Source organism: Gavialis gangeticus, unplaced genomic scaffold (genome assembly GCF_001723915.1).
Source record: "Gavialis gangeticus isolate Ggan-Ray unplaced genomic scaffold, GavGan_comp1, whole genome shotgun sequence".
NCBI classification, from domain to species: domain Eukaryota; kingdom Metazoa; phylum Chordata; order Crocodylia; family Gavialidae; genus Gavialis; species Gavialis gangeticus.
Window position 1 is genome coordinate 81,515,392 of NW_017729022.1, and position 17,888 is coordinate 81,533,279.

At 40.0% G+C, this 17,888-nt stretch overlaps 1 protein-coding gene across 1 annotated transcript in view; it reads left to right on the forward strand.

Moving 5' to 3' along the window:
- The window catches only part of DENND5B (DENN domain containing 5B), a 220,395-nt gene that overhangs the window by 70,925 nt on the left and 131,582 nt on the right, over nt 1-17,888 (forward strand). The window contains exon 4 of the mRNA XM_019515829.1: nt 13,058-13,123. Coding sequence (XP_019371374.1) covers nt 13,058-13,123 — 66 coding nt within the window. The remainder of the gene's footprint in view (nt 1-13,057; nt 13,124-17,888) is intronic.

Consider the following 17,888-nt stretch of genomic DNA (forward strand, 5'->3'; position numbering starts at 1 on the left):
AAAAAAAAAAAAAAAAAAGAATTGGCCCCTTGCTGCTTCTGCCTTTTAGCACAGGAGTGGCCCATGGGCCAGATGTGGCCCACCAGGCCATTCTATCGAGCCCACGGGACCCCCCCCAAAATTTAGAAAATTAATACTTGTCTGCTTCTGGCTGCCTGTCATGCGGCCCTCGATGGCTTGCCAAAACTCAGTAAGCGGCCCTCTGCCCAAAATAATTGCCCACCCATGCTTTAGAAGGTGCCAGTTGAAGGCAGAAGCAGTGAGGGGCCAATCCTTTTTTTTCTGCAGACTCTGCCTGGCTGTCCTGCAACTGGGGAGGCAAGCTGACAGCTGCAATGCATCGTTTCAAACTAAACTAAATCCAGATGTAGTTTTGTAGTTTAGTTTGCAACAATGCAAAGTCATTTTAACCACCAAAACTCTTGAACATGTACAGCATGATGCCATTAAGCTACATAAAGTGACATTTTCGTCATGTGTACATGTGCTCCCTGAGCCCAACAGTGCCCCTGCCCCATTCACTTGGCCAAGTTCTGAGAGAGAGAGAGAGAGAGAGTGTGGTAGGGGTTTTTTGTTTGTTTGTTTGTTTTTAATAGAGTCTGAGGTGCAAGTATGAAAACAGAGTCTGTCCAGAGCACAGACTTTCTTTCAGGTAAAAGTTTGTTCCAACAAAATCCTTCCCTACTTACTCCTTTCCTTGACAATCCCGGCATGGGTCAGTTGTGAAAGAGCACTAGGGTTTTCTTTGTTAGTTTTTTGTTTTAAGTGAGCATCAGGGCCAGTTATTGCCCAAATTGGCAGCTGCTTTATAAACAACAGTGGTTTGCCATCAGATTCTCAAGAATGATATGCCAAATACAAGTTTTGTCATGCATATTCACCTGCAGTATTACGAACCTGGAACACCCAGTAATTCTCAGCTATGCCAGTTATCAGCACTTTTCATTTACATAAGAAAGGCATGACCTTGTTGTACCTTAATTGAACAATTAAGTTTGAGGCTCTTTCCTATGGAAAGTGCAAATGGCAGTTAAATGGGTACTGGAATGTTTTCAGTCTCCTGGAACAGCAATAAACCAGTCTCCTCTCTACTTTTTACTGTCTCCTTGGTTGAAACAGATTATATGGAAAGTCTCTTGTTACTGGGGAAAATTATTCCAAACTGAGCAGTAGGGTCCAAGTGCTTCACATACTAATCTCTGTAGTAACGTGGGATTATGCAGTGGGTTTGTGTCCAGTCCAGAGTTCTGTTAATGCTCTCTAGTGTCCATCTATTAAGCATTAGACAAGTCCTTTTTTATTTCCCTCCATTTGCAGAACTCTGTGTCTGGTGATGAGCAAAGATTTGCCTGTTTGAAATGGATTCCTGTGTTCAGTGACTACCCATGCCTGCCTATGGGTGGCTGGAGGTGTTGGTCAAGGATGTAGGATGTACTTTTTTCAGTTTAGAAAGACATGTTAATGCCCTAGAGTAGAAGCATCAAACTCATTTCAGTTGGCAGGCCAGATGCAGACTACTATAGTGTTTGTGGATCAGACAATCCATCTCTAGGTCTGCACCTCAGGGCTTCTTTCCACAGCTCCCAGAGCCACTAGGTCAGTGCAGCCAGCATGTGAAGGTTAACTCTGCTAAGCAATAATCAAAACCCAGAAATTCTGTGGTGGGGAAGGGGCCTGGTGATGCTAACCCCTTGAGTACTGGTGCAGTGACTCTGGGAGCTGTGGCAAGACACCCTGTGTACCAGATCTGGAGGAGAGACATCCAACCAGGAAGAGCCCCACAGGCCAAATGACCAACTTTAGCAGGCCAGATCCAGGCTGTATGTTTGATACCTCTGTCTTAGAGCTCAGAGTTAGTAAAATCACATGACCTCTGCCTACAACAACAGGGACTAACTTTATTGGCAGTTGTGTCACAAATTAGCCCTGCACCCTCCCTGAATGCTACCCTGATTCCCCTTCTTCTGCCTAATCTACTTCTTTGCTTTTTGCTCCCTGCCCAACCTGCTGCTCTGCTTTCATCTCTATGCTCCCTGCCTGATCTGTTGCTCTGCTTTCTGCTCCCTGCCCTATCAGCCATTGTGCTGTCCATCCTCTCCCTTCCCAGTCTGCCACATACCACACACAAGTTTTGCCACTTATGGTACACATGCTGCAGGTTCACCAAGTCTGATCTACACCATGCTACAGCTTCCCCAGTTGCTACCTACTATCTTCATCAGCATAGATGACCCTTTTGTTGTTCTCACATTTGGCATGCAGGAATCCAGGTAACTCTCTGTATGAATCTATCTCCTTTCTCAGAGAGAGAATTGGAAATGGAGAAGTCTGTATATGCTGCTCAGGTTTTACAGCATTAATTATTAATCAGGAAAATTTGACCTAATGCAAGTCATCTCTCTGTTTTAATTGCAATCCACACTTGTTTCTTTTCTGGGCATACAGTTCTTGCAAAAGGTTGGTGGGAGGGATGGGGGGAAGGCAAAAAGCACTGAAACCGAAATATCTTGAATTATAAAGGCTTTCAGGAATTCAGAATGAGGGTTATTTGACTTGCATATTTTCTTAAAAGTAGTGCTGAAGGGAGGGGAGGGGAAGAAACACAATTGGTAATTATATTTTCATACAATACTCATACCTTTTAGGTAACATGAGCAGAACCATATTCTTACCATCCCCTGTCCTTCCATGAAGAAAGTCTCTCCATTTCTCAGGCAGGGGGAGAAAACTTGCAGCAGGCAGAGGTGTGCTCAGTGAAGGTGTGTTAGCTGTCTGAACTCCTGCTGATATTGGATGGAGTGACTTGCTCAAACTTGTATAATATGTCATTGGCAAAACCACTTTGAAACCTGGGAGCTCTGGTTTCTTAGGCCCCTGCTACCTGTTACGTATATTATACGATTAACTGGTTAATCACACAACTGATTTAGACCGACCACATGCAGAGTAAAACCAGCCACAAGTGCAAAGTACTTATCAATGGTATTAGATTATTTTTAGAAGCCATTGGAGTTTTAAAGATACTATTCTTACACTCTGTCCTGATAATAGCCTTAGCCTTCAGCCTCTTTCTGAAAAAAATTCTGATGTAATTGGCTTGAACTGGGGATGCATTAGGATACAGCACTGTAGCCTCAAGATGACTCAAAAAAGTTATTTCTCAACCACAAAGTTGGTGGGATGGATGTGATAATTATCACTTTGAAATCAAATAACTTGACATAATCCTCCTGGTTATATTTTCAGAGGAAAGGATTATAAAAACAGAGGGTTGTGGGGGTTTATTTAGAGTTAGATATATAGATACTATACATCTAAAATTATATATAATAATTTTTTTTGAGAAAATTGCTCTAGAGATGTTAACTTCAGGCTTACTCTGGGTGATCCTCAGTTGAGGCCTGAGCACATATGTTGTTCTAGACTAGATGTGAAACAGCCACACTTCAAAGCCATGATAATTACTTTGTCTTTGCTGGTACTATGCTTACCAGTATGTGTAGCACTAAGACTTCTAATGCTTTTCTAGACGCACAATAGGGAGAGGGAATTGTGGGGGTGTGTTGGAGGTGCCAGTGAGAGATTGAGAGCCCTGTGTCCTCACATCAGTGTGTATAGGTTGCCAGCTGGAGGAAGGTAAGGTGGTTAAGGGCAGTATCTTCGTAAGGATGAATGACTCATGCCCCCAATGGTTGTGGGGGGCATGGTGGCAGTGAGAGCGTGGCGGCGGTAATCAGAGGAGCTCCAGCAGACACCGCCGGCACTGTCAGCGGTGGGGGAGGACAGTGGCGAGCACCAACCAAGGGGTGGCAACCACCCGCAGTGGCCAGCAGGGATCGCGGACCACCTGTAGATGCCACTGGCAGTGGGGTGGTAAGTGGCGACCACCCGTAGGCACCGCTGGAAGTGTTGGTAGTGCCTTTTTGTAGGGGGTGCACGTGCACCTGCGTGCACCTCCTATGTGTCGCACCTGCGTGCAACCCCTATGCATCACACCAAAGAATTTAGTTTAACTTGGCAGCAAAAACAAACCCTGAGATTATGAAGAGAGAGGTTTCAAAAGAATGGTTTGTAGTCTCTTTATTGCTTAACTAATTAAACCACTGGCAATGCCAGAACTGAGTAGCATATTAACATAATTCTAATTACTGCAATTATGCTTTTCAGGTTTCCTGCCAGAAATTGATCTGCTAACACCCTTAGGTGGATTCAAGTTGAAAATTCTGCATTGGTGGGAGGGAGTAAAATATAATATAGACAGTGAGATGATGTTTTTGTTATGTTTGTTTTTTATTTTATTTTGTTTTTTGATGGTTTTGTGTTTTTTAAAACTGGCAATGGATGATATGAGCACTCTCCTGACACTTAAAAGGAACCTCCCTCAAATCTGTTTCTTTTTATTATTATTTCAAATTTATTTTGAAGTTAATTGTGAGATGTAAGAGTAACGTAGAGCATTAAAGTTAAACTGGATTATGACTCTAGCAAGACTCTTGATTTTTGGATTTTTTTTTTTTTAAAGATTTAAGACTTAAGTCTTTTAAGAAGGAGGAGAGAGATACCAGGAGTAACTAAATTTCAAATTCTTCAGCAAAATTGCCAAAGAAAGGATAGCTTGATTAGTGAAACATCAAAACCATTAAAAAAAAGAGTGGGTCATTATCATCTGTTGAGTGAAGAGCAATTAACAGGAATCACCTTTTTTCTAATGAACCATGATGTCAATTGACTCCATCAGCTCTTGAATAGAAGTGCCATTGGTGCTATTCTGGGCGTGTGTACCAATTCACTTACCCCAATTTTGGAAGGTTAATTGTGGGGGTGGAAAGGCACATGTAGTAAGCAAGTAAGTATGGTATTAACTCAGTCATACCTAATTCTATACGTAGTAGTTTTCACTGGACTGGCTTTTATGATAGAGGAGTCATCTCATAGTTGGTATGAATGTATGAAGTACAAAGTTTGGGGTTCTTAATTAGCCCATGTTGTTTGCTTACATCACAGTAGACTCCTTACTGTATCTTTTTAATTCACACCTCCCACCCTCATTGCAGAATGCCTGATGAGCTTCCATTCTTGGCTTTTTAACATAATCAAGGATTCTCATTTAGTTGCCACCCATTGTCATCATTTTAGAGGCTTTTTTTAATTCAACACCACAGTGCTCTAGGCTGTAAACTTCATTAGTCTCTCCACCCCTTCCCCTCCCCAAATCTCTTGCAAACATTTCCATGTCTTTATTGGTCATTGTCCAGAATTTAGCATTTTTTCTGACTCTGGGGACCAGGAGGGGGGATTTGGTGGGGCCACGGGGAGGAATTATAACAACACTGGGATATGTACTTGGTTATAATGCAGTCTGTATTAATCCAACCCTGATCAGCTTAATATGAAGGTTGAGGTTGGTTTGTTTTTTTGTTTTTTTTAACATGGGTTAAAACATTCACTTGAACCAGTGGAGTAAGCATACTCACACTAATTAAAATACACAGATTTTACTTTTTAATCCCACAAAATATACTTTCAGGTGAAGAAGTTTAAAATGTTTTAAAGGATCATAATATATTTTTACTTGAGAAATTACAGGTTTTGCATGCGCCATGGCCACAGTAGATCATGTATCTATTTGCTGTAGATTTAAATATTTTGTTTCTTATATAGCATCTTTCTATATTCCATGACTTTTTATGCTTACAAACATAAACCATGTTTTCTATTACTGTAATATAGGTGCTGCCATTAACTATCTCACCTTTCTCCTCCCACTCGATACAAATCAGTGGCAATGTGTAGGGGGTCCCCTGAGAGCGCTGGTGCACCCCCTGACAACTGCCAGTTGCAGGTTGGCAGGATCAGGATTGGCTGGAAGGGGGACCCTGCTCCCTCCTGGCCTGCAGGATCCTGGCTGCCTGGCCTGTGGGGATCCCAGCCTCCCCCCCGGTCACTGACTGTCCGCTGGGGGGCAAGTGCCCTCACCAACTCAGGAGGCACCTGTTGCCCATGATACAAACTTTATTATGATACATTATGTATTCTGTGCCTGCATATTTTTGGTATGTCTGTTCCCACAGGATCCATGTACTAGAATGTTAGTGCAAAGAGAAAACATTTACCTAAATGCTGGATAGGCTGATTTAGAGCTCTTCATGTGTCTTCCACTTGAATTGCTCTGTGGTGAAATAGTTGGCAAAGTTTTTATTTTATATGGCAGGGAAAAGTCTCCTTTGCAGCTCCCCCTGTGTTCATCCATCTGTTTCAATTTTTCTTGTTCTTTGCAGGAAAAAATAGCTTCCTTCAACCCTCTTCTCAGCCAGGATGAGATCTCTTGTTCCTTGCAGCTGTGAATCAGTGGTTCTGTCAAGTACAAAGATTGGTTAGTTTTGGTCCCCTAACTTCTGAACTCCATTAATTTCACTGGTTATTTAGGCCCTAAATATCTTTCTGTTAAGAATCTGAACAAATCTAGTAGGTGTAGTGCAAGTCAAGAGTGGGATCCAAGCTTTGTTTAAAAGCCACATAACAGACATTAGTCTCAAGCTATGCCTTTGGATCTGAATCCCTAACTTTAGTTTTAGGAGAAGAGGGAGCCAGATGTTTGGTTTAGACCATCTGTAAGACGCACTTGAACAGCACTTTGGTCTTGGAGCCTGGGACTAACATGAAATCACATTCCCATATCATGAGAGGTTCTGTGATCCCCAGCCTAGTTCTGACTATCCATGGTTTTCAACTGAAAAAACTGTTTTTTTTACTGGTCATAACATGTATGGCATATATGGTTACCAGCAGTTCCCAAAAGACATTAAGAATATTTTGTATGTAATCTCAAGATGTTTTGTTGCTGGGCAGTTGAACTTTTTGTGAGCTGTTCCTATTCTAGTGTCTTGTCTGAGCTGTATGCACAGCAGCATCTTCTTTAACTTATTCCTTGATGTAGATTACTTCAGTTGGTTGCATGTACATGGATTAGAAGATGAAGTCTTCCAAGAACCCCTACTCCAACTAACGTTAATTTTAACTATCTGAATTATCAGAAGAGAGACTGATTCTCTGTTGTTATCACAAATTCATTCCTCTTTTAAAACTTTAAAAAACTTAAGCTATTAGCAAAAATAATTCAAAGCGTGATAAAGCTGAGGAACTTTTGAGTGCGCTATATAAAGCTGTCTGTTTTTACAGCATTTTGCTGTGTACAGTATGATCCTAATGTTAAATCTCTAATTACTTTGGTCCAAAAGTTTCCTTAAACGTGGAATGGATACACAGATAGTTAAATGCTCATCTGTGGAAACAAGCAGACCTCTTCCCCCTTCCCCGCCCTGTTCAGGTGATATGTGGTACAATATAGATGTCATTGGGCTCCACCTAAAACTTGGGGTCTGACTTGGGGGTTTTAGTGTGCTGCCTCTGAATGATAACTCCAGTTATCTTGGGGGTTTTTAGATCAAACACTGCAAATAAGCTCAAGATGATGAATATTGGTGACTGGGACAGGCAAATTAGTTATTAGCATCAACCTAAGTTGCTATTTCTCAGTAGCTTTAAACAAAATTTTGAACTATAGGAAGTGGTGTCTCTGTTTTAACTGTTAATCAGAAAGTTTGGCTACTAAATACACTCTTAGCCAGGTGAGTGAATGATATAGGAACTATATCTCACAATGTCCTGTATGGTGTCATTTGTGGAGACAAAAGTCATCTTATACCTAGGTAAAAGAGCACCATGTACTCATTTGAAAACTTGTCTGAATCTGTCCCAACAATGCAGTTGGTCCAGTAAAAGATACCACCCATGCATATCCTCACCTCTTGAATAATTCTTCCATCATGGCTACAACATTATTCCAGTACCATCACAATTAGATCAGCTTGGCTTTTAAATAGCTCATATTTTGGTGGCAACAAAATATTTGGCAAGGAATGTTTGATAACATTTAACCCAACATGATTTTTCTTTGGGTTTGAGTCTTGTATGACTCTCGCCTTGTAAATAGGTAGAAAGAGCAAACATCAAAGTTGTATTCGTAAGTCTGTCTTAAGGTGTGCAACTGTGGCATGTGTTATAAAAAGGCTGCGTGTCACTAGTGGCTTTTTTTCAGCGTCTCAATTTTAGGATGTTCAGTTTGAGATCATTTTGAAAAGGGCTTGATTTTATTTATTTATTTATATACGTATCCATATACACACAGAGGTAAATTATATATAGAATATTACATATAATATATAAGTATAATATTTGCATTATGAAACAGAATATTATATTTATAATACATAGAGCAAATACTTTCCCCTCTTCTCCTCCTCCTCCTCCATTCTGAACTGAAGTCTGAGCATCAGTATACAGAAGCTCAATACTAGCAGAAGAAAGGTATGTGCTTTGTCTTTATGTTAACATGAGGAATTTCGGCACCTCAAGATGTCTACTTCCTTTTTGTGTGGTAAAGAAGCTAACAAATTCTACACCAATTCACCATTTCGGACAGTTTAGAAAAAAGTCTTCTCTCCACCCTTCCATTGTAAAGCAAATATAATAACTAGTAGCTGGATTTTGATACCTTTTATCCCTGCTGATTAATATTTGTTTACTTAAAGTCTAATGGCCCTCCTTCTTGTGTGAAATACCATTCAGTGTGAAGAATCCAGTCATGTACATTTTCATATTTAAGTTGGTGAGATGTAAACAGAAATTTCTATAGCAGTGATTCTCAACCAGCTTGCCAGGGCACCCTGCTGTGCTGTGAGATCTTTTGAAAGCTGCCACAAGGTATACAATAAGCAGGTGAAGAGAGAAATGTAGGCTCAGTGTCATCTCTTTCTGGCTGTTACCTACCCCCTCTGCCCAACCCCTCTGCAAGGAGGTAAGCACTGTAATAAATTAATTTTTGAAATGGGGTGCTGCTCAACTCACAAAAGTTTTGAAGGGGTGGCTTGAAACTAAAAAGGCTGAGAACCACTGTTTTAGAGGTTTGGCCAAAGATGAATGTAGATGGAGGCAACAGTTAAAAGGCAAGCTTAAGTGCTGTTGGCACTGTCACCAAGACTTAATCAGGTGCTTGAGTGCTTTACTGGATCAGGGCCTAAGGCAGCAGTTGACATCTGATTTGTGGATTTGATGAAAGATGTAAAGAATGTGAGTCTCACTGCTTTCAGCACAACACACAAATACTTTAAATAAAATGGCATTGGAAGAGATCAGCAGAATGTATTTTTTAATCTCTGTTTCCAGCTACTAGAGATATTTAATGCATTTTAGGCATTCAAAAAGCTCATGAACTTAAGTAGAGAAGAATAAATGTATGGAAAAAATTAGTAGTATTTTTGTTTTTGTTTTGTTTTGTTTTTAAATAAATGGGGAGACTGACTTTTGGTGTCTATACACTCCCAGTAATAAAAGTTGAAGATCAGAATCCAGTTTGGCAGCAAAAAGAAACCACTCAAAATTCCATGCGTGTTTGTTACAGAGAAAGTGAGGCCTTACCCTGAGATGACTTTCTTTTCCATATTTAGAACTTTGGAAAGTCCAGTTATACACCTGTTATGTTACTTCCTACTAACTAATCCAAACTTTTGGGATAATTTCTCCAGAGATATGCTCATGTAACAGAATTGCTGTCTTCACCGATGAAGATGAACAAAGGGAAATATTTTAAAATGTAATAACTTTTGCAGATTGCCATTTAAATATAATAGTGACTTTCATACAGCCACCATACATAAAGCAGAGGTGCTTTAATAGACTGAAAATATTATGAATAACTTGAACCATCTTTACTAGTATTTATTACCTGAATCAAAGTATTTGAGGCTTCATTAAACATACTCAGATGACGATGCAAGTTCTAAATAAAACAGACCATGTACTTCACATACTTGTTTCCTGGTGTAGTAAGAGGTCTTTGTTGATCTGTTGGTATCTGGGAGTATAGTTATATTAAGAAACTGACACTCAGTACTGTATAATGTTACTCTGCAGACAGATAGTGGAGATATTTTAGACAAGGTCAGTAGGAGGGAATGATGGGTGAACTGAATTGCTAGGGTCAGATTTTTAGCCATCATTTACTCTAAGAACTGTACAATAATCTATACTTTTTAAGAGATTCATTTTTTTTCAATAGTTTAGCTATTCTGTGACATTTTCCATACATTTTAATGTAGAGAATTACATTGTACCATAACTGCAATTTGATTTGTATCTGTATATTTACTTCGCCACTGTTAACATCCCTTTGCCACTTTAGTACAAGAATTTGAATAGCTGTTTAACCAAGTGATTTTATGCCATAACTTTCTTAATTCTGGCTACGCATCCTGTGTTTAAATGGGTATGTCCACAGCGCTACTGAAGTCCAATTTATGACCATTCCTCTCTTTTCTCCTATGCAACTCCATTCTCTCAATATTTGCTGCTTCTAAAATTTAGCCAGGTATTTGAGCATTGAGTAAATACCTCATACCTCTTGGATAAGACTTTCCTTCCCCCCAAAAAGAGGAGTTTTGACAGTGGTAGCACTCTAAATACAGACGTGTATAGTCAGTGTTGTTATTTACCAGCATAGGGGATTTAAAAATCTTGGCTAATCTCTTTTACTTGATAGTGCTTGGAGCAGTAGGAATAGCAAAATTTGCAAAGTGGGTGTAGTTATGTCTACTAAGACACCCTTCTTGAGCTTTTCCTGGCTGAGACCATTCCTTTTCAGAGAGATTACTTAATTTACATGTGGCAAAATAATTTCCAAATGGAATCTGCCTTCGCTAACGCATTGAGGAACCGTGCATCTTTCCTAGATGGTGGATCCCACAGCCTGACGATGAGAAATGTACAGGGAATAAATTATTTCTTAATTTCCCTAATTAATGTTTAGAATCTAGCCTCCCTCTTGTCCCCCTGCAAGAAATGGAAATTAAATACTCTTAAGGTTTCTGGAGTAGAATATAACTGCTGCGCAGGTTGAAAGAGTAATTAACAAGTTGGGAACCATGGTCTGTAGTGGTTCCCAGTAGCCCTACCAACCCAAGTAACAAAATGCTTGCTTCTAAAAAGCCCAAATTCCATTCTAGAACTCTTCACAGAGAATTGAAAAAAGTGGTTTTAATAAACTGATGTGATTTGCTGATTGGATGCACCTTCTAAGTGAATGGTTCTAAACCTTGTTAGACTGAAGGCCCTGCTTGGAAAATGCCAGGTCTTAGCTTTGCAAGCTTTTGGGTACAAACATTCTTCTCCAGGTAGAGGGAGCATCTACAGTTGTTTTGTGCTGTCCTGGACATAATACTGATACTGGTTTCTATCCTATCCAGGAGAGCACAAGACAACTATAGACTCTCCCTGTGCCTGAAGAAAGGAGTTTGTACCCAAAAGCTTGTAAAGAACAATTTTTCCAACTATTTTGTCTGTCTAATAAAAGCTATCTTAAAAAACACTCAAAGAACCTTGTCTGCTTATGTTCTTAAACCAGCAGTTCCCAACATGGTGCCCGCAGGTGCCATGGACATCTTCAAAAGAATATAAAGTTAAAGGGAAGCTTCATTTTGAAGTTGTGGATCCTAATGCAATTTTAAGGAATGGATGAGATGATCAGATTGATCTAAATTCTAAACTTTAATATTCATATTGGCACCCGCTGCTTTTTCTTTTAAATTCAAATGTGCCCTTGGGCACATAAATGTTGGGCCTTAGACCAGCATGGCTACAACCAACAGCCTCAAGCTCTTAGCTCTTTCCCTCTTTCCTTGATTACAGAGAAGTAACAGAGTAATTCTGTTGCAAGGAACTCAGACCAGAAAAGAACAGAATGTTTTTGACACTACAGATTCCTATTTGAAATCTCTTGGATTTTCTTGTGAATTATATAGGCGTTTGCACACCTACCTGCTAATATTGAATTGCGCACTGTAGCACCCTCAAAAGTTCTCAAGGCACCTTAGGCTGCCATGGGACCGTGGTTGAAAACCACTGCTCTAAGTCACATAATCAGAAAGTAGTAGAGCTGCCGTATAGATTTAACTAGAAATTAAGTGGTAACATAAATGGCTACTTGAGTTGAATAGATTTGACTTCCAGTAGATTATGCATCTTTTTTAATGAGGGCACTCTATTGTACCTTTTTTGCAGTTTTAACTCTTGTTATGGAAGGGAAGCAGAACAGCTAAGGCATCAGTTAAACAAGTTCTGTGAACTTTAGTTTAGCATTGCCAGCAGCCATTGGGGTACCTGAGCTTGAAGATGTTAAAGATGGCATATTTGTGTCAAACTTTTTGATTCAGGTTCAAAAGCACACTTGCAAATTGAGCCACAGATCTGTACTTCCCAAGTAAAGGTTCTTCTAAAAAACAGCTCTCATACAAAACTGAGATCACAAATGCAAAACAGCTAATCTCTGTTTTGCATATTCTTGCTGTTGGATGCAAACGCACACGATTGGGGCTCTAGCAACATTGCTACATAATATGTTTAAGTCTTAGTGTAACCCCCTATTATACTATGATTACTTTTTCTACACATCTGTTGGAGGCTTTGGAAAATATTAATACTTGAACCAAATTGCCTTTGTGATAAAGAAATGAGCAGTGGTGAAACTAGGATGGGGAGACTGGGGAAGCCATCCTGGATGTTGACTAGGGGCAAATGGGAGAAAGGAACAACTGCCTCCACAACTGCACAATTGCACCAGTGGCATGGTGGCAACCAGAAATTGCTGATGCCTCTATGTGGCAGCTGCCTCAGACCCCAGCCAAGTCATTATGCCTCAGGAAATGAGATAATAATAGAGTATCTAAATTTCTCAACATATTAGCTTTTCTGTCACTAATTTTGACCAAGTTTCCCCTCCAGCATCTCTTAATGTATAACTGTTGAACATTAACACAGATTAAGAAAAAAATGAAAGTTTGTTAACCTGTGGGTTTGCCTTTTGGCAGTGGTGGGGAAGAAGGGTTGGGAAGGAGTGTGGTTTTTTTGTTTGTTTTTTTTTTTGTTTCAGTTTTTTCATGAGTTTTGTTTATCCTTTTGTTTGTTCATACATGCTTTTTGTTTTTGTTTCTGTTATGTTATGTAGTCTTATACCAATGGCTAGAAGCAGATCTCCATGGCAAGAGCTCAGACACTACAGACAAAACCTCAGGTAAAATGGGAGTTTAAAAATCAGATCTACAGGCCCCCTTTCCTTTTTTTACATCCGTCTTCTAGCTTCCCTTGAATCAAATTAAGGGTCAGAATCAAGTATTGCACCTTTAGGCTATAACTTGATTTGAATCAATATCTATCAAATTGTATTTCCCTAAAGCTCTCTTGGCAGATATGCTTCTCTCAGAAGAAACTTATATTTTCTGAAGATTACTGGTGTAAAGTCCTTTGATGTATGTATATTAGATATATTTTGTATCTGCTTAATAACAGGCTGAACACATCTTTTACGTGAAGTTGGAATTCGTCAGAAATTCTAACTGTGCTCAATAAGCATATACAAAGCCTTGCTCCCATTGTCCTCTGTGTCCCCACCAATTCCTGTCTACAGAAACTAATAGTTTTTTTTTAATTTAAACTAAAATTTGCCTCATTAGCAGGGATCCTGTGGTTGTCTGTTTAAATCTTGCAAATTCTCTGATTTAAAAAAAATCTCCAAATTCTCTGATTAAACCCCCCCAAATCTGTGTTTTTCCACAATTAAAATGGAACGTCACTAGTGTGTGTGTGTGTATATGTGTATATATACATGCAATGAATACAATGTTTTTATTGCTATATTTGCAATTTTAAAGTAATTGGAAGCTTACCAATTCTTGAATTGCTATAATAAAATAAATTCTAAATACCTATATATTTTGATGTTTGACTTCGATTTTTATCACAGAAAATCAGAGCTCCCCCTGCCCCCTTCACTCAACTGTGGCTGTCCTGTCCCCACTTCCCTCCCTGCCCTCCACTGCTTTGTGGCGCTGAGCAGCCCTAATATGCTGGTTCTCTGCCCATGCTGTTGCCCCTTCCTCCCAAAGCACAGTCCCCCAAGCCGTGCTGGAGCCTCTCACTCCTGACCCACAGGCCCCACCCCCCAGTGTATGAGGAAGGGAGTGAGTGTGTGGGAAAAAGGGAGCATAAGGAAGGGGGAGTGTTGGCACAGGCAGTGCATGCAGGGGCAGGAGGACACAAGCGACAAGTTGGATGGGACACACGCCCCCGAGATTTCTGTGCCAACGGTGGGGTGTGGGGCTGCAGCTGGGCTGAACCAGCTCCAGGCAGGAGCCATCTCCACAGTTCAGTTGGTGATACCTGGCATGGGAGAGAGCGCCATGCTGCCATGGCCACCAAGGTGAGGATCCCCCTGCCCACCTGGCAACAGTGGGGGCACAGCTCTGCACTGCCACTGCTGCTGTGCCTCACCTTGGCAGCCGTAATAGTATGGTGTTCTCTCCTGCGCTGGATTTTGCCTGCTAAGCCACAGAGATGGCTCCTGCCCAGAGCTAATCTGGCCTTCATTAAAGGGGGAAAATCTGTATTTTTCCACAGCAGATGAAAAATCTGAATCCCTGTTCTTTAGGTTCTAGGCTATTTAGCACAGTTGAAATTCACAGTCAGATATTTCCCTACGATTGCTAGGGCATACAAGTAGTCACTGATTCTCTGTACTCCATTCTGCTTTACCAAACATTTAAAAGCCTGATATGATAAAAAGGCTCAAAGGCCTCCTTTATATTTTTAACTGTAGTTCAGGAACTAATTCACCTGCTGTGATCCTAGCTGCAAGTCACTAAGGTAATGGTTGCAGGAATAGGTGGGGAAGATGTCCTTTTAAGTATTTTTTTAAATTATAAGTGGTTTATGGCATGTCCCCAGGTATAATGTTAACAGAGGTTATCCATTGCTGCTTCCCAGTTATGTCTTCTTAATTTTCAAAATCCAGCAACTCCCATAGTTGTACCCTCTCTAAGCATTTCTCCCCCTGACCTCTCACCAACTCTGTTCAATATTGTGTCACCTGCCTCTCATGTGGTGTGATACTGTTGTCCGGTAGACTTTGGTTCTGAAGTCTAGTGGGAGGTAGCAAGATCTCTGGGAAATGCTGAACAAACTTAATTAGAAATGACAGCTAATGAAGTTGTCAGCATAATGTACTATACTGGATATGCTCCAAATAGATTTCTCTAAAGGAAGTAGAAAGTATTTTTATTTTGGTAGCCACATACATTCCTGTTCATGTTTTGGAACTAGTAGCTAGCTACTGATGGTTAAAGTTTTCCAGGCAGGAATACATGAACATGAATATTTAAAGTGCATCTTTGCTTGGTTGCTTGAGCTGCAGCAACTAATTTAAAATTATTTGTATGTTAAGTCCTTAGACTTCTAATTTTAGTTCTAAACTCTTGCTTAAAAGTTGAGGCTGGTCATGAATGGCAGTTGCACAAACTCTGTTAACCTTTTACCCAAGTAACTTTATTGTGAACCTTAAATGGACAGTTAGATTTTTTTTTTTAATGTAACAGCTTCAGAGTTTCCTTCACATTCTTAAAATGAAATTAGCACAATTTCGCTTGATCTAGCATCTATCACCTAGCTGCTTGCTCTTCTATGGAAATTCCATAGAAAACCAGTAAAATGAATTAACATGTTTTAAACTAAGATTTGCTGGGATTTTTTATATCTTTAAATAAGATTGCACCTCCAATTGCAGTAGAGCTTAATCTGACCTGTTTATCATGGCTACCGTTTCTCATTCTATGAGTTAATATCCTAATAGATAAAGGACTCAATTTAAAGCTAAACTGATAACTTTAGTAGCGTTGAGTGGCATCTTAGTCAGCAGGGGTGCCACAGATATGAGTAGGAAACATTCATAGAATGTGCTGTTGCTCTGTGCAAGTAATGAGGGCACTAATAAGAGATATTTAATGATTACAAAGCTAGATTCAATTTTAAAAGTGAAGTAGGCTCAAATGCAGTGTGTTCTGCTAATTATGGTTTGGAATCTAGCAAGCTAACATTTAAAAATATACATACTAATTAGATTAAATCATAATTCACTTACTGCCTGAAGATACTGTCAAATTTGAAATCTCTCTCCATGCTTAGATCAATACTAGCAGTGTGGGAGCTCACATAATAAAAAAAACTTCTGTTTGCGATCTGGTCCCGTCATGTTTGCCAAGAAGGTTCTGCCTCCTGTGACCTTACTTTCTAGTTTATTTTCAGAGTGCATTCTGATTATGTTTCTTTCCGATTTTGTTCTGTGCTTTTTTGGGAAGAACTGTGGTTTCTGTTTTCCTCCTAATCCTTCCTTCTCCCTGGCCTTTAAGGTAGATTGGCTGAAAGATGTCATTCCACCCTTACAGTAGTTCTTAGCCACCTCAGGCGTGCTTCTGCAGCTGTGCAGTTTACATTTTTATTGAAATTATTCTAAAGGTATATAACATGATTATACTTTTTGGTACTCCACAGTAGAAGTATGAAGTGGGTGCAATCTTCTGAGAATTTTTGGTGTGTGTTCTTAGCTTTTTCCTTCTGTCCTTGTCTTTAGTATTGGCTAAGAAACTGTTTTAAATGATGCTGTGATGATAAATACTGACACTGCAGGTTTTCCCTGAAGGTAAGTTACCAGAGTTATCATTTCCTTGGATTATGGCCTTTAAACCTGGAATCTCTTAGGTTATTTTTTTTCTAGATACTGCAGACACAGCCATTTCTGTGTGTGCGGGCTAGATTTTTATCAACAAAAATGTTAGGCACATTCATTTTCATGAGCATTGAAGCTCTCTATCATTGTTAAATAGATTGATTGATTGATTTGTGAAGAAAGCTGGAAGAAGTAGGGTGGTTTAGTCTGAGAAGAGAAGGTGGGTGGTGGGATTTGGCAGCCTTCAAATACTTAAAGGGTAACTCTAAAGAGGATGGAGATGGACTTTTCCCTGTGGCTGCATGGGACAGAACTAGGAGCAATGGCCTCAAACTGAAGGAGAGGGGATTTTTAAGGTTGGGGATTAAGAAGAGCTTTCTGAATGTGAGGGTGGCCATGCATCAAAATAGACTACATAGAGCTTATGGACTCTGCATCTCTGGAAATTTTCAAGAGCTGCTTGAATGGACTCTTGACTGGGATGGTTGATCCTGCCTTGAGTAGGGGGTTGGACTAGATGAGGTTCCATCCAGTCCTGCTTTCTTATGATCCTAACATTGTGTCTGAAGCAAGGGTGGTGGTGACATGTTTATTATGTATTGGCAATTAGATAGTAATGGTAGGATAGTAAAGCTGCCACCAAATGGAAAATGATATAGGTTCTGGTTTTGATGAAAAAGCTCTCTGGATTTTTCTCTCCACATTTACTGAGGTCCTAATATATAAAGCTCCCTTCAGCTGAATGACTCAGGGTAGCACTACAGGAGCCAGTCAGTGCCAAAAGAGTACTGATGCTGTGGATCCAGATCGACCAAAGTATCTAGATCAACCAAAGGAATTATGTGGAATTTGGTGTGTGAGTTTAGGAGTGTGATCCTCAGAACCTGCCCCTAAGTTTTTAGGTGTTTAATATCTGTAGGGATATAATTTTTGGAGCGGGGGGTGGCAATTAATTAGAGTGGCTCTAAGAGCTGCTCTAATTAAAGCATCCAGAATGTCACGTGTATCAGCATCCCCATGCTGAAAAATGGCAGTGGGGGTGCTTTAACTAAAGCTCATCAAATGAGCTTCAGTTAAAGCACCTCTGCCACCATTTTTTAGCGTGGGGACACTGAAACATGTGATGCTGGAGCATGGTAATTCATGCTCCAGCAGATTTGATTAACTGTGTCTGCTCCAATGCATTGTAATTATAGTGCATCAGAGCAGCCTCAGTGTACATGTGTAGGTGCCCTTGGTACCAAAACCCAAGTGGTTGATTCATAAGATGCCAGTATAAACA